At 33.6% G+C, this 18,007-nt stretch overlaps 1 protein-coding gene across 1 annotated transcript in view; it reads right to left on the bottom strand.

Annotated features, from left to right (window-relative positions):
* Nucleotides 1-18,007, bottom strand: part of CIP2A (cell proliferation regulating inhibitor of protein phosphatase 2A) — a 29,009-nt gene that overhangs the window by 7,519 nt on the left and 3,483 nt on the right. The window contains exons 3-17 of the mRNA XM_015822418.1: nucleotides 17,789-17,901; nucleotides 15,816-15,910; nucleotides 14,568-14,664; nucleotides 13,479-13,601; nucleotides 12,701-12,846; nucleotides 11,211-11,286; nucleotides 8,261-8,485; nucleotides 6,971-7,130; nucleotides 5,606-5,747; nucleotides 4,555-4,654; nucleotides 4,163-4,281; nucleotides 3,814-4,009; nucleotides 3,230-3,304; nucleotides 3,040-3,150; nucleotides 2,525-2,721 (exon numbers count right to left, since the gene is read on the bottom strand). Coding sequence (XP_015677904.1) covers nucleotides 2,525-2,721; nucleotides 3,040-3,150; nucleotides 3,230-3,304; nucleotides 3,814-4,009; nucleotides 4,163-4,281; nucleotides 4,555-4,654; nucleotides 5,606-5,747; nucleotides 6,971-7,130; nucleotides 8,261-8,485; nucleotides 11,211-11,286; nucleotides 12,701-12,846; nucleotides 13,479-13,601; nucleotides 14,568-14,664; nucleotides 15,816-15,910; nucleotides 17,789-17,901 — 1,975 coding nt within the window. The remainder of the gene's footprint in view (nucleotides 1-2,524; nucleotides 2,722-3,039; nucleotides 3,151-3,229; nucleotides 3,305-3,813; nucleotides 4,010-4,162; nucleotides 4,282-4,554; nucleotides 4,655-5,605; nucleotides 5,748-6,970; nucleotides 7,131-8,260; nucleotides 8,486-11,210; nucleotides 11,287-12,700; nucleotides 12,847-13,478; nucleotides 13,602-14,567; nucleotides 14,665-15,815; nucleotides 15,911-17,788; nucleotides 17,902-18,007) is intronic.

Genomic DNA, 18,007 nt, shown 5'->3' with positions numbered 1-18,007 from the left:
CAGTCTCCCCAGGACCCTGTCCACGTCATCGGGAGTCACAGAGTCAAACTCCTCCCAAATAACAGTCTCAAGACCTGCTCCTGTCACCTCCCCCGGGGCCACCCAGTCGGAGTCCAAACCCTCTCGGATCCGAGCGACTTTGTCATGCAGATACTGTGCAAACTCCTCAGCCTTCCCCGCCAGGGGGTCCCCCCCCCCAATTGGAGAAGGGAGCGGGTCACCCTGAAGAGGGAGGCTGGGCGATTATCTGATGACGCAATGAGGGCATAAAATATGTAAGGAAAAGAATCCGAGAAGATTTGCATCCTGATTGCATTACATGTACCGTGAAACACCCAGTCAGTGTTATGATCTGGGGTTATATGACATCAAGCGGTGTGGGCAGAATTTGTGTGATTAAAGGGAATATAAATGGCCAAAAATACATTAATGAAATACTTGAGCCCAAACTGAAACCTTCCACACATTATCTTTTCTAAGACAAGGAAGCATTTATATTTCAACAGGATTCAGCTCCATGTCATGTTGCTGCTGTGTGCAAAAAGTGGTTTCAAGATAATCATATTCCACTGCTGGAATGGCCTGGGAATAGCCCGGACCTTAACCCAATTGAAAATGTATGGAGCCGAATAAAAATACTTGTTAGTCAGAAGCGACCCAGCAATAAAACCCAGTTATCATTCAATCTTGGTTTCACATTATAACAGCTGCAGAACTAAAGGAATTGGTTCACTCCATGGGAAGACGTTGTAAGGCTGTAATTCATGCTAAAGGTTACCAACTAAGTATTAACTGACATGGTGGTAATTTTTGTATATCTCATTTTTTCTATGGTGATAATTTTTGTATATCTCATTTTTTTCTATGGTGATAATTTTTGTATATCTCATTTTTTCTACATGTTTCACTTTTCCTCTTTATAACTGCTATTTAATAGCAAATCCTTCATAAAAGTTATTGCATTACATTTTTGATTAAATTATCTTTGCAATGATATATAATTTTATGGTACTACTCAAAAAAAGTGGTGTTATTAGCCATTAAACCTCAGATGTATACTTTTCCCAAAAGGTTTCCACAATTTTGGCCACTACTGTAGAATAAGATTAACAAAGGGTTCAATTTAACTGTTGTCTATGGAGATTCTCAGTCATCCAGATCATGGTTGTCCCAAAGATGCTTTTTCTAGAGGCAATTAGACTTTCTTGTGTGTTTTTTTTTTAAGACATTTCGCTTCTCATCCAAGCTTTTTCAGCTCTGAAAGATCCTCAGGAGGATCTTCAGCCAACACAACATATGTGCACACTTTAAACCCAAGAATACACTAAGCAGAAGCTTGTCCACCCCAAGGATAAAACACCCAGACACAAACTAAGCAACATGGTATATGCAGTACAATGCAGTGAGACATGTGCAGATGTTACGTTGGGGAAATCACTTCATAAACACAATGTAGGAGAAAAAACACATCAAGACAAAATTCAGCACTCCATCTACATTTAAAAGACAAAGGCCACTTTTTTGAGGACAGGAAAGTCCACATTTTGGACAGAGAGGATCGCTGGTTTGAAAAAGGGGTCAAAGAGGCCATCTATGTCAAAATCGAACAGCCCTCTCTCAAGAGGAGGAGGGATACAACATCATCTATCTCCAATCTCCAGTCCTTTCAGCAGTTCCAAGAAGGCTCCATACACATTTGCACCACTCAAGGGACCTTGAAAACACAGATAAACTTCCAAGTGGCCTCAACGACTCTCTAAAAGAATGAAAATGACCAGCTGTCTGCAAGGAATATAAATCCTTCCATTCCCCACCATCCAGTCAGAGCTGAAGAACCTTCTTAGATGAGAAGTGAAACGTCTTCAAAGAAAAACAAGAAAGTCCTATTGCCTCTAGAAAAAGCACCTTTGGGACAATTTAGCTGTTAGCTTCTGAAAACTTCCAATTTGTCCAAGTTTTGTATTAATGCCTTATTTAAAAGCTCAGCATTTACATTTAAAATATTTGAGAAATGTATATGTCTTTACTATCTAAATTTTGCAATATCTGATAAATTTCAACCAACGCTATTTGAAGAGTAAATTTCTTTTCTGCGCAACTTTTTTCAGCCTATGCAGTAAAAAGAAGGATATTACCCAACTTTATTCAGCTAACATCCATCGCTCTGAAGAATTGTTGGCACTTACAGGTAGTACTAGACATATTAGGGCAATTGGAATCAGGATTGCCATCACTAAGAAGATGTGATCATAAAGTGCAAACTACTTTGCATAGAAATGACAATAAAAGTAATCCTGCTGCCATCATTAAATGAATATCAAAGTCGTTAGATGAGGCAACTTCATGCCAACTTTCCTTTCATTATAGAGCTACAAATTTTATTTCTCAATAACAATAAAATCTCCGTATTCATCTTTTTTGATGATATAAACAATTATATACTGTATAAACAATGATATAATCTGAGTGCTAACTTTTTCTTTTTGCTTTCCATGGAGAAATGCTTAGCAGGGTTGTATCTTACTTTTGAAGCAGCTCAATGGAAGATCTTTTCAATATCTCATATTCTTCTGCTATTGTTTGCAGTTTCCGATTATGCTGAAATAATTGTTCAATATCATTTTGTGCCCGTTCAGATTCTGTCTGCTGTGCTTTCAATAGAGATTCCAGATCTTCATTTTTCCTTTCTGTATCCTTCAGTATTGAGGCAAGCGTCCTAGCCTTTTGGAATTTTGCAAAATGACAGTTCCATTGTGTGAATGAAATGTTAGGACACTAGACCAATGAACCATACTAATGCTAAAGCAACACTTAAGGCTTTTACATTTTAAGACAGCAAACTAGCCTTTAAAGCATAATTTGGAGATATACAAATATCTACAATCATAAAAGGACAATGTTTTTATTCCAAGCAAGTGAAATCCTAATCTAAAGTTTATTTTCAAATACAAAACAAGGCAGATTATATGAGCAATTTTGTACTGACAGATGTACATACATAATAAATGAATCCTTATATGATAATTCTGCTTTACCCACCTCAGATTCAGCTTGAGCTCTCTGGCAACGATACTGGGCAATAAGTCTATCAGCTTGAGAAAGAGCTAATGCCTTTGCTTCCAAAAGGTCCTGCAACCTTGTTTCCTTAGACTAAAAAGAAAATTATTGCAAAATGAACTGCACATTCAGAGCATGCACATGAAAAAAAAAGTCTGTTAGATATACTCACTGCCAATGCAGACAATTTCTGTTCATATACTTCCATTATTTCAGATACCCTGATGTCTGTGACTGATTCCTTCATCTGTTGGGAATGTTCATATTATAAGCTAAAGCAATATGTAAATCTTAATTCAAAATTGTACCTATATGGACAAATAAAAAACTTGACATGAGGAATGACTACACGAGTTCAATTGACAAAGTGACATCATACAAACCTGGGTATTAATGATATGAATATAATTATTGAAATATTGCAAAATAAATTTTTCTGTGCCCCTATCACTAAGTTTATAAAAACAGCAAATGAATATTCATTAATTTCTATATTAATGGATTCTATAACACATCAATTATATGGCGCTGTATATAATCATATATATTATCTTACAAAATATATTGATTATATGTATAGAATCATATATATTGTCTTACAAAATCAATTTACTTCATTTCCTTCATTCAAATATTTAGTGGAGTTTGTCCAAATTTCTGGGTACTGCAGATTCAAGTCCCATACTGAGCTACACTATACTGCGGTTTAATATATCAAGACAAAAATGTTTTCATGTTTGTGTTAAAAGCACTAACCTCCAAGCCAGATTGGAGTTTGTGAATCAGGTCCTGAATTTTGAAAGTTGCAGCATCACCATCATTGGGATGGCAAACATTAGAGGATTTTACTGAATTTACATAAGTCATGGATGCTTGCAGGTGACTTCTTTTAGAGACATGCTCAGATTCCTGTTGTCTGTAAGCATTATTGGCTGCAATACTCTCACCAAGCCTAATAAAAGCATTCACAAAAGACAATATTAGTGGGAAAGTGTCTGTTTTATAGAATAAGCTCAAAATGTGAAATACTGGCAGTGTCTCAAGATAGATTTTCAAAAATATTTATGAAAGACAGTATTTTTTAAAGAAACAATAGGAAACTTACACTATGGCAGGAAAATCTGGCAACGGGGCTGCTTCAAATAATATTCTAAGCCCTGCTTGAACTTGTGCCCTGTGGTCTGATGTTAAAGCCAAAGCCAAAGGGGTAACCAAGCGTTGGTCCTAGATACAGAGCACTTGTTAGTTAAACAAACCTTTTTTTTTCTTTCAAAACAGCCAGCAGTGGTTTAAACAGGTTTTTGCACAAACAGTACAAGTGATAGATGTTTTAGCATCACCTTCCTTTCAGCCTCTTTTCATCTGCCCAGGTGATATTTATGTTTTTAAAGGCTATGGAGGTTGGTTTGATAAGTCTAATAGTCACTGTTAGAAAATGATCAGAATGACATGCATCATTTTTAGAATGATTTAATATAAATATTTAAAACTTTGTACCTGAAGAACTTTGTAAAAACTGACTTCCATGTTAGGAACCAGCTGCTTAAGCTTACTCATCAGATCCAGTGTTTTTAAGATTAGATCAGCAGCAAGTTTGCTAAAAATGTCAAGAAAGCATTTTATAATGAATAAACATTCAAAATTAAAATAATTACTTTTACAACTCTACGAAACCTATAATCAAGGGGAATGTAAAATTAAATCAAGAGAGCAAGTAATGGCAGAAGGATATAGTTGTCAATGGTTTTCCACTTACAGATATCAAGAGGGTTAAAAAAATAAAAAGACATGGTTTGGAGCAAAGTAAGGTAGAATTTGAAGTACCATTGTGTGTAGTGATGATAAACACGTAATAGCTAAAAAGTTTAAGCTTTTGTGGAAATTTCAAACAGGAAAAACAAGTTAAAGATTAAAGTGGGCTAAAAATTTCGGTTATAATATACAGATGGATCATTGGGAAAATATGTAACTGAAATGTTTTAAATTCTGCCACTTTCAGTTGGACTCATCTTTTGGAAGTGAGGGCAGAAAAATCAGAAGCAAGGTTAGATTTGCATAACCTTTGATAGAGTTCCTGATTTTTCCAAGAATTCATCTACTTTATATTTAAATGAATATACACTCCCACTTCTATCTAGACTTTCTTTTGAATAATGAGGTGGAACTGACATACATAACTCCATGGTTATTGGATTCATTGTTTAGGAATCCTGTAAAGTTTGAAGTATAAAGTGTTATGCTTATAATAAGAGCCTATTATGATTCAATAGTACTCTGAAAAACGTTTGTGTTTTTAACTTGATGAAAAAAGAATGGCAAAGTTAAAAAACAGTAATTGTTCAATTATTGCAACCATATACTTATACATTAAATTCCATCTAAAACAGAAGCACAGGCTATGAATTTTAGGGAGACTTTGTTAGCTATAAAGGCTTCACAAAAATATAATAGGGACTAGTCCCTGCAAAATTGCAATTTATCCTTTTGAAATACAAAGGTATGGGTTGGAAAAAAATAAAAAGTGATAAAAACCCTAGCTTGTGCTTACCTCAATTCACAGTCCTTAAATTTTGTCCCAAAACTAAAATCAATGCCACTAGAAGTAAATTGGTGTTCTATTAAAGTAGTACACTTGCTAGCTGTTAAAACTTTAGTGACATGCATTTTCAGCATATCATCTGCACAAAGAGGTACATTCTGTTAAGGACTTTAAATGAATACTGTGTATTCCTCACATTCTGACTGCTTTGTTTAACAACCTTTGAAAGTTATGATGGTTGGAGAAAAAGAAAGCAGGAATTAACATCAGACAAACAATCCAAAGACAATACCTTAATCAAGAAACTACAAGGAGGAAAATTACATTTCTACCAATACTGGAAGCTTTTATATTAACAGAGAGCAAACAGGAAGCAAACTCCACACCTAGTTGGGTAATAAATCATCTGCAAGCAAACAACAAAACTCAGAAACATCAAGGGTTCCACAGTTCAACCATGAGCTACCTATATTCTCTTCTGTTTAGGAAAACAAAGCAGCTTTGCAAACAATCCTCACATTGTAGCATCCTACAGTCACATGAGTGCTATTTGCATACTTCACAACCAGCTTCAAACAAACAGAATTTATGGACAGCATGGAAGCGAAATTGCAATTTGCAGTTACATGATATCTTTCTTAATGACTGTAGGAATTTGCTTAATGTCAAAAGCAGATGTGAAGTTGTAAGTTCCCTGATTTTTCACTTAGACATCATGGCACTTAGTGACAAGTTGCTGGTCCCAATTGGGATCAGTAAACGAAGATTGGCTGTAAGTAAAACTCCCTAGTGATGCAAAATGAAAGTCTAAACAGGAAAATATATCTAATTCAAAGTAACGTTAAAAACTTGGGAATCTCCAAGCAATGCCCACAATAACTGTCACATGAAGAATGTTCTTCTGTATTTTATCACAATTTCCAAAATAAGTCAAATAATAAATTATAATTTTATTATCGTCAGACTTTTCTTGATTTCTGTGGAATATTATAAATTCATAATGGCAAATATTTCTGCTGGATATATAAGGTGTCTTGCAACAAAAATCCAGATGTTGAAAGAATAATAAGCAACATCAAGAAATTTGTCAGATAGTTAAGTGCTAATTATTGATATATTAATACAGAAAATGGATTTCCTATATAAAACACTAAGAAAAACGTTTAAACATTTTAAAAAATGTTTCAATGTCCTAATCGGTTTTAAAATTATCTAGATGAGTGACTCTATTTTGTCTTAAATCTTTTTCCTTTTTGCACTGTTATCTAATAGAAACGTTGTTTTTAAGCTTTATATAATTCAAATGTATTTATCTTATTTCAAATAAATGATTTTCTGACAATCTTCAATAACAAAAAGTTACAAGAAGGATATTTATCAAGATATCAATAGTCTTGATCATTCGTTCACATTTTTTCTTTGCCAACAGATCTTCCAGTATGTGATCAGGAAAATGAAGATGGTCAAGAAGAATGGGCAAAAGAAGATCCACAAAGCGCTCAGCAGTTGCATTATTGCCTGCATCAATAACATCCTATAACAGAAATATTATCAATTTAATGCCATTGATACAATTGAATAATTATCCTATGTCACCAAACTCTGTGGAGTATAATTCATTATTTTTTTAAAATGCAACCTAACCACAAAATTTTACATTAATTTGATTTGATCTTAATTTTACTAATTTTTGGTTTTTAAAAGGTTACAGTTTAGATATATTAGCTTAAATAGACTAATTTTAGCCACTGTTTTACAAAAATATCATTATTAATTGTTGATCTGATTTTCATAATCGCAATGTTGAGTATCTTTCCCTTTTTAAAAATATAATAATGAATTATTTTATTACAAGAACTTACAAAATTGTAGGTGACAGGTCCTTACTTAGAGGAGGAAAAAATATTTTTTAAATTTAAATTTTTGAAAATAAGAAAATTTGTAAGAACTTTAATTCTTGCCTAACTATTTTCAAATGTTCATTTATACAAATGTTTTACTACTTCAGAGGCCCCTAATAAGTACACACAGGTTAAGAGGTGCCTTTATATACTCTTCCTCTTATGTGATCAAATGCCAACAATGTCCTTCTGATTCTATGCAGAACAAACAGGACAAACTTTATATAAATGAATTAATGGACATAATTTTGACATCAGAACTTAAAAATAGGACAAAATAATAGTGTTTTAATCTCCCAGGACACTCTGTTGCAGACCATAAAGTGACTATCTTAAAAAAATGATACTGTACAAAGAGTACTCATATTTCAAAAGGTTTCAGCCAATCTTAAAAAGGGTTTAATAAATACAACATTTTTAATACATTACAACTGCTACTTGTAATGATCATCATCATTATCTAGATTTATTATAGCTCCTGTCCCATCCAAGAAAACTCTGGCAAGCTATAATCTGTAATCTGTTTCACATGCATCTGTATAACAAACTTGTCTTCCTTTTCCTTCTCTGGCATCCTAATTTAAATCTGGTATCAGACTAGCTACTCCTTCCATCTGATGAAGTGAATTGAAGTTCATGAAACAATCAAATTTATCAATAAAACAAACTATTTCTTGATATTTTTTTTGCTACTATAAACATTCCTCCTGCAAAAAAAACTAGGAGTAACCCAATACAACAGCCAAAACGTTGAATTCATTACCTCAAATAGCTCCCGGAATAGCTCCAAAGCAAGATTTGAACACTTCTCAGATACTTCCAGTGGCTGGTTTGACCAGTGTACTAAGACAATAGATGAGTCAGAATTCTTAGCACGAGTTGCAAGTCTTGTACTTGCACAGGCTGCTACATTTGGTTCCAGTACTGTTTGACGTACAATATGACGGAGTTGTGTCACTGAACAAAATGCAAGTAGCAATTCTAATATCTAAGAGAAACAAGAATTATGTTTTCTGTTTTCGAAGAATAACATTCTTTACACTAGTATGTAAGACAATTTCAGATTTCTGATGCAAAGCTTTATTGCTGAAGCACAATATTGCTTTAAAATACCTTACAAAATTAAAACGCTATCAAATTGTTTATTTCACTCAGTATTTTAAGCAGTTATAGCATTGAAAATGTACAATTTTTTTTTAAAAGAAATTTAGCAAACTATCTATTCAAGAAGATGTAGTTTATCTCAGGGCAAAACATACCATTAATTATTTTGGATTGCATCTGACTATTCCAGTTCATGTTTGGGGGCTTATCAAGAAGATGTTGTGTGAGCAAATAAATCTGTGAAAGTGTGACAAATAATAAACAGGCTCTTACGGTATTGTGGCCTGTAAGAAAAAATTGATAGTATTTCTACTATCTACATTTTCAGTTGCTTTTTTTAATATTAGAAAGAAAGACAAAGCGATAGACATAAAGAGTCTAGGAAAGTTACACAGAACCACAAAATGGCTATTATAGATCACAAACACAGAAAATGAAACAGAGAGGAAAGGGCACAAAGGGACACAGAGACACATACTGATTCACACAGAGGGGGGTCAGACACAAGTAAAGAGCAATCAGAAGGACGAAACATCTACACAAGCATACAAAGGAACAGAGAAAAATAAACCACTCTTTTCTTCTGATATTCAATGACTGGAAATAATTCCTTTTCCTTATCAATACAAGGATGCTATTATTCCAAGAATCATTGAGGCCTGACCCTTCCGTAATTTCTCTCCAACCAATTTTGTCAAGCAAAGGAAATTTTTGTTGGTGCTGTCAGTTTCTCTGGAATGGAATTGCTATTTGTATTGTAAAGGAACAATATGACTGAAGCGGTTGAAGAGGAAGAAGAAATATGCAATGAAGCATCCAGCTGGAGCAAGTAGAATAAGGAAGGAAAATTTGCAGAGAGGATAACTGATGATAGCATAGAAAAAGAGCTAATTTAGAAGGACAATGAGTAGACAAATGTGACCTAGGAATCCCAAAGAAAGCTATCTAGAAAAAAAAATCTTAACATATTAAATTTAATAACTGGGTGGACAAAGAACTGAAACAGTTAAGGAACTGAATGGCAGCTAGGTAAATAAATGTATATCCAAGTCTTGGAAAATCAATGCTTTCAATTTTAAAAAAATATAAAATGATTAAAGACTGGTTAATACACCAGAAAGTATTGTTTGATCAAAGAATATTTTTAAAAGATTGAATATTAATTCTCTTTGTTTTTCTCGGTGTGTGTATGTATCTAAGAAACCGAGAGCTTTTTTTACATACAGTTCTTTTTTTATTTCAAGTTATAGCATGTTAGCACAGGCAGGGAAATAAAGTTATACCATAGTTGAACTTTTTTGGGTGGGAAGTGCCTTGAGACAGTGTTGACTCCTGGCAACCACCTGGACAGTCTCAGAATGTTGTTGCCAACATTTCCTAGGGCTGAGACCATGAATGGTCCAAGGCCACCCCATCTTGGCTTCATGCCTAAGGCAAGACTAAAACTCGTGGTCTTCTTGTTTTTAGCTTGCTGCTTTAACCACCACACCGAACTGGCTCTTTCACATTTTATTTATTTATTTATCAAAATTAGGAACTGCCCATCTCCATCACAGAGCAACTCTGGGCAGTGTACAATTAAAATATAAAAGCATAAAGGCTATATATATTTATATTAGGAGAAAAACAGGATTAAAATAATAAAAATTAAAAAGGCGAAAGGAGGCCCTTCAAAGTGCTAACCAGCTCCATGGCTGCACGGTCCTCTGTGAGTCCCAAGAAAGTCAGCAGAGCCAGATCTTCAGATATTTCTGAACAGCCAGGAGAGTGGGGTCCCAGAGAATGTTCCAAAGAGCGGGGGCAATGGTTGAACTAGTTTCTAAAATATGAAATTGGTAACTTTAAGGAGAGATTTAGCTTTATCAAGGCTTTATCAATGTATGTAAATGGAAACTTGTTTTCCTGATGTTAAGGAATGGATTCAAGATACACTGTATATTATTAACTTTTGAAACATTTTATATTCTAAAAATGAGAAATGGAATAATATGTTTCTATATGGCCTAGACCAGTGATGGCGAACCTTTTAGAGACTGAGTGCCCAAACTGCAAGCCAAAACCCACTTATGTATCATCGGGTGCCGGGTGGGCATGGCCCATTGGGTGGGCGTGGCTGCGGTGGTAATGGCAGACTGGGTGGGACTACAAAGTTCAATCAATTCCAACTTTGCAAGATCTTTTTTTTTCCCCGCGATAAGTTGAAATTGATTGATTGAACCTTTTTTTTTTTTGCACACGGCAGCAGAGGCCTAAAGCAAAAAGGTTTTATAAAACCCAGCTGAAGGCCTAGGACTGGGGCGACGGCGCGCATGCCCACAGAGAGGGCTCTGCATACCACCTTTGGTACGCGTGCCATAGGTTCGCCACCATGGGCCTAGACTTAAGATTAATGATTTAAGATTAAACTTAAATTGATATTACATGCTTCTTACTTGTTTTTATTAATTTCTTTTTCTTCATTAATGTTAAGCTTACTTTAATGATTTGAATTATATAGATTTTGTAGATGTTATGTAGATTCACTAATATAACTTTTATTATTGCATTTCACCAATATAAAAAAATTACTAAACACACACACACACAATTATTGTGCACCTAGAAAGTACCTTTGCTGAAGAATCAGAATCTCTTCCATGAAGGAGGCCTATCACCTGATTGAGACAAGATGTAAAATGTTCATACCTATAGTTATGAAGGAAAAAAGGAATAAAAAGGAATACTGAAATTATGAGTATTTTGATAGGCAAAAATAAAAATTATTTGGTAAGGGATTTATCATACCCTAGCTGAAATACTGCACAGGTCGTTTTCAGTTAGTGACTACTCACTCAGCAAATAGTTGCAATGACAATGAACAAGTGGTACTTATGACTGTTTTTTATGCAGTTGTGTGATCCTTGACAACCAACTTACACTTATAATAGTTGCAGGGTTCTATGGTCACGTAATCACCATTTGCAACTTCATTGCTATTTTCCACAAGCAAAGTTAATGAGGAAGCTGGCAAGCAAAGTTGTATGTTGTTCTTGCTGTTTTTTTCCAAGGAGCCCCACTATGAAATACAAGATTGTATTCAACAGTGTGCTTGCACCAAAGCGGCTTCTTTCCAGCTTACATGCACTTGTGCAGTGCAGCAACATCCGCTTCCAGTATATATACAGTGGCATTATGGATAAATGCTTGTGGCTATGTGGCATGATCCTTGAAGCAGCTGTTCCAAAACTGATATCCCCTTATGGGTGTGATCCCAGTAACAGAGTGCCTTGCTTTGCTCCACTCACATTAGCAAAACAAAACAAAGGTCTTTATTGCTGGGACTGTGCTGCAATCCCACAAGCAGCTGTCATTTTCAGAGTGGCTGCATTTAGGATCAGCTTGGCGCTATATGGTAAGATCCCAGAAGTGACCACTTGGAAATGTCTGCTTGTCGGATTGCGCTGTGCAGTCCAGCAATGGAGGTGCTTGCTTTGCTAACGTGAGCACTGCAGCATTCTGTAGCACCAGAACATTAGTGAAGTAAATCAAGCCTCTTTGTTGCTGCCATTTTCAGGCCAATCATAAATTGAGAACTACGTATAGATATAGCCAGAGACTTCCTCTTATTCTGTTAATTCCAGCATTCTCAGATTAGTAGAATTAGTCTGGCTAACTAAGCATGAACACAGTTGGTAAATGAAAACCTAAGCTGTACATTAATCTGTTAATGGAGTAGAATAAAAAATTCAGATGTTTACCAACAAAATGAAAAGTCTGAAAGGAGGAATGTAACACGAATGTTTTTTTTTAATTAAAATTTTAGCAAAGACTAGCTGTATCTAAACTGATCTAGCCCGATTATTGACAAGCCCCTGACGGAGACTGATCTCTTATTACCTTATATTAAATAGAAATTAAAGCTATGGGAAAGTACTATAGAATTCAATTCATATCTTAAGTTTGAAAGATCCAAAGAATCAAAGAAAAGATTGGAAAAATATAGCAAATCAAATCATTCAGTAAGAACCAGCTAGGACAAATGTTCACAGGAAATATAAAATGTATTTATATACAAATAGAGGGATGTAAACTTTTTTATTATTTATTATGTAAAGCCTACTTGGTAAGATAATCTGCAATCTTGGGATTCTTCAGGAGATCCATAAGCAGATCCACAGAATATTTTCTTGTTAGTGTTCCATCACCATTCACAAGGATATTAAATATTAATTGGAAAGTCTGGTGAATATTTCTGGAATGAAACAGCTAAACAAAAAAAACTGATTTACAATCATATGAATTTTACATTACAGATCAAGTCAGTTGCATTCAATGGAAGGAAGGGGCTATCAGACTTTTGGTCTTGTGGGACTTCAAGTTGTCTTACTTAGCAATCTGAGGGTATCAAGATCATAATGAGACTGTCCCAGAAGATCACAGCCCAATTTAGGACTCCAAATACTAGATCTGATTTTCGTCTTTGAATATATGAGATATGTACTGATTGTGGCTATTTGTATCAATACTTTGTCACAGGCAAATCACTCACTGGTGTCTTTAGAACTTCCAGTAACAAGGCTTTCTTTAGGGAAGAAGGACATAGTCAGTCTATCCAGATCACACAGTTTGGATCTCCAGAATTTCCAAAGAGTACTGAAGGAATTTTCCAAAGCTACAGTATGCCAGGCAATGCTCTGGGTTGCCCAATCAACAGCAGAATTTGATAGGATTATTGTTAAGGGATATTGTTATTAGACTGCAATATTTTTTAAAAAAAGTCTTGTTTGTTAAGGTAAGCTAATCAGAGCTATTGGAAATTAAGTGATGTAGAAACTATAGCAAATAAAGAAATAAATACTATGCATAAGCTTCTTTTAAACTGAGTCAGGCAGGCTTACCTTTTCTCCAACTTCTTCATTTAATGTAAGACTTGATAATATAGAAAGTGCAAAAACAACCATTGTTAGACTACTGTGGCCCAAGAAACTGATCAGAGTGCGGTAAAAACCTTTCACATTCGTCTAATACAAAGAGGAAAAAAAATCTTTAAAAAATGCTGTGAGATTAAAGTTACAGCCTAATTCAATACATTATATACACTACAATAATTTTATATTAGTTGAAAAACTGAATTTGGGGACCCAATGTACTCCTCAAAATCATACAATTGAAATATCTAGCCAAAATTATTAAAAATGCAACTATTTTAATTTTTGCTCATCAAAGCACTAAGGCTGCACATAATCAGAGTGACAAATAATACTATACAATCCTAAATATATATACCTAAATAATGTATAGGCTATGACTACCTTATTTGCAAAATACTATGCTACCTACAATATACTGCACTGCTAACTTATCAGTATTACAATTATATTTACAATTATATAAAGATAACATAATTAAGCAAATTATATGGATAATTTTATTTAGCAACAAAACCTACAGACTCTGCAGTCACAAGATATAACATTCAACATTCATAACAATAAACATGTTCCTTCTTTTAGCATTAATAGTAGTCAACATTCTGAGATCTCTTAACTATGAAAAACTCAGTTTAAACTTTGATCAGTTTCAATCACAGATCTTCACGGACTTCAAAGACTTATCTTAGTTCACACAATCATTTAAGCAAGTAAGAAAACACAGTTGGAAATGTATTAGGAAATGTTAACTTATGTAAACTTATGGTCACAGATGTCTACATTCCATTTAATTATAATGAAGATGGATCTGATTCTTTCATAGTGGAACTGTAGAATAGCAGAATGAAAATTATATTGAAAAAATGAGAATCACCTTAGATAAAATATTTTTGCACAATGAAATTGAATGGGAAAAAACATCATCACACAAAAATAAAAGTTCCCAGATTAAGCAAGTAATTGTTGTGTCCTTTATTGGAACAAAAGTGCTTTGATTTCCAATTATTAAATTATGGAAATATTTTTTTAAAGACTTCAATAAAGCAAATTTCTTACCAATGACTTGATGTATGTCTGAACAGTGAGATTACGTCGACAAAGATTTGCCATAAGTCCTAGGCATGGTATAGTTAACTCATCTTCTGTAGACTGACTGAAGTTTTTAAAAAAGATCATTAAATATATTCACATAATTCAATATTTATTTACTAATAATGATTTTACAAGTTAATCATTATTCATTCAGAAAATATTCACTTTGCTATACAAAGAACCCATTAAATTTAGTATATACATAGATTTGTATCTGTTAAGCTTTATATAACCGAATGTAAATGTTAGTGATTTAAGGCAACATTAAATAAAAATATAAAAACTACTCAAAATACTTTATTAATTTTATTAATTAATAAAATGAAAAAACAAGGTGACTAACAAATGGCTGACAAGAGATTACCTATAGTTATGTGGTCAATAATGCAAAGTGCTAAAACTACTTGTAAATGCTGGCTACATTCTCACATATATCACCTCCCTAAGAAAGATACTTGGATGCATTGAATACTGGGAGACCTATTCTACTAAATGTTCAGGCCAGACCACTTCTACAATAAACATAGGTTGCTTATATAATAACATCAAGGACAGTTGGCTCCTATTGTACATTCAAGCTGTTGGGATTATACTATAGATATTATTTGATGCAGTAGCAGCTGACCAAACAAAAAGAGAGATTCCTGTGACCCAGTCTCATAACCTGTAAAGATACAAAACGTTCTTGGAATTTATTCCAAACTTTAAATCCTGTAGCACATTTTCAGTAGGAATCCCTATCATCAAATATCTAGGAGGACAGAAGTTCCTAGTTTAAGATTCCCCACCAAGGTGAGCATAAAATAATGCTTGACACTCTCATGCCAGGAATAATAAGAAGTTTAGCAAGCAAGTACTACTCTAAAGCTTTAGGTAAGCTTTGTATGTTCAAAATCTTCATAGACCACACTGATAGTAACCATGAGGAATGCTCATAAAGCAAAGCAAGCATTAATATAGAAAGATAAAGTATCTTCTCTTTGTTGCCATTAGTGTGGCAGGAACATCTCCAAACAGAAAGCCTAGTTTAAACTTCTAGAAAACAGTCCAATACACCCCCGAACTTAAAACTCAGTTGACACATATTTCCATGCATCTCAAGACTACATAGGGTTATATTATATACGATAACTGAACTGAAACATTCATGGATAACATATAAATGTACTTACAACTGCAGATTTAGTTAACTATTGCATTTAAGAAACTTACATGCGAAGCATTAGGAAAGAAATTAAGTCTTCAATATTAGCACTTTTCTGCAATATTCTTGCATTGTAGGTCAATTTCTGTAGCAGTTGAATACTCTGTTAAATAAAAAGAAAACCAATGAAAGTATAACTGTTTGCATTAGATTTACCTGCATTTACTTTTCAGATGCATAACCAGATAATATATTATACTATTTTGGTTTTAGAATTTAAATATTTTGTTTCTACCATGGATATTTTATTTAATGTTTGCAATTATTGTAAATGTTCAAGTGCCTTAAAATTGTGGTAGATATAATAATTCAATTGAAATTGTATTAAAATTATAACCTACTAATTGCTTTTTAAAAAAAATCAGTTACTTTAACCAAAACCAAAATAACTATGAAATTTAATTATCAGAGCGCAATATCAAACATTAAAAAACTAATACTCAGATCAAATACTCTTGCTTGATAAATCCATCTCTGTTTTCTATCAACAGGTTTGGTCAATAAAATGTTGATCTGAGTAATGCTTAAAGAGAGATTAATTATTATTACTGTTGCCCATTATTTTACATCTCCGTTAATGTAAAACTTTATGATATAGCTGATGGAGCACAAACATAGATTCATAGTTGTAATACAATTCTTCTATTCAAATAGGGGAACATTTTATTCTTCCAGCTTTCAAGGTTGTTCTTGGCTCAGGTCGTCTTTCAGCTTCTTTATTAAATATATATATATATATATATATATATTTACAGTTTAATATCTTGTAAACTATCCAGACAAATTTATAAGAGGAATACTTTCAACTCCAAGATTCATCAAGATTAAAGGCAGATATGGTTACTGTGGGTACCAGAAACTATTTCCTTAATTGCTGGTTAAAATTGATTTTTTTTTCTTCTATGGGTCTGGCTCAATTGGTTCTCGGAGATTGTTTTAAATCAACCTGGCTAACAAGAGCTATTAGCAAATTCCAGTCCTTAGGATACTTTTGATTCTTTTGAAAGCCTATGTCCATTAGGATTGAAAATGTCAGGAGTTATCTTAAACAATGTATCTGGGATATTGATTTTCATACGGGTTTAAGCCTAGTATCTAATCCTATAGTTATACCCTTAATTCTTTTCAAATGGGCATGTGCCATCATCTTATCTCTCTTCAAGTACTAATTCTGAAATTTCATCGGGCTTTCATCTTGACCAGGTTGGGGGCAGTTCTGCAATTCTGTAGGAGCAGTATAAAACATTCCGTTTCAGCAACATTATGCCTGTGTGAATATGGCTCTATGAAAAGCCTCAGCCATTTGCTCCTTTCCTGCTCTCTGTATTGGTAATCTCAAAAGATATATATTTAGCTCATTAAAAAAAAAACTACTCTAGGAGAGAGCACAATGTTTATCTGTCATTGCTTCTATCTGATCAGGACTCTGTCATATTTTTCCAGGTTGCCCAATTTTATGCTATTATTTGTTGTATTGTCCTACCTATAGCTAAGGTTTAGCATAGTTTTTTGTGATTGCCACTGCTAAATGTACTGTAGTTACTATAATAATGTACTTTATATTATTTCATTGCAATTTATATATTTCTAAAGTTTTATTAATAATAATTACGGATTAATGCATTTTATTGTTGCTCTCTCTGGCCTAAAGGCCACAATAAAGATTTTATTTGATTTGATGTAGCTGTTTTTAGATAAAAATATAAGAAGCAATCAAAGTGTGCTTCTAAACTATGTCAATTAAAAATATATATTTCTGATAGCAATTGTGCAAATACTAATACTATATATTATTCTGGTCTTCCTAATATTTGTATTTCAGCATAGTCTGAAATGCTAAGTATAGTGGATCTGGCAACAACTTACATAAGAGACCATCAGCTGCCAATACTATAAATGCCACAAAAGAACATAATAATAACAATAATAAATAAATGTTATAATAATAATTTATTTCATATAAAGCATTGCATTCTCTTACTTGCAATATTACTGGGTCAATAGGATTTGTAGAACTTCGAAGAATCACACTTGCCAGGGCACCACACAGATTGTAAGCATTCTGAAGGACTTCCCTGGTTTCATTATCTAGAACTATAAGTAACATATATACATGTATCATTAACACTCTAAGAAATATATTCAGAGAAACTGAAAATATTTCAGAAATGAGCCTCCACAAAATCATTTTTTACTTTTA

This window comes from Protobothrops mucrosquamatus, unplaced genomic scaffold, assembly GCF_001527695.2.
Source record: "Protobothrops mucrosquamatus isolate PMUCROS unplaced genomic scaffold, P.Mucros_1.0 scaffold1558, whole genome shotgun sequence".
Taxonomy (NCBI): Eukaryota; Metazoa; Chordata; class Lepidosauria; order Squamata; family Viperidae; genus Protobothrops; species Protobothrops mucrosquamatus.
The sequence above is the reverse complement of the archived record's forward strand: the minus strand, read 5'-3'. Positions and strand labels throughout refer to the sequence as shown.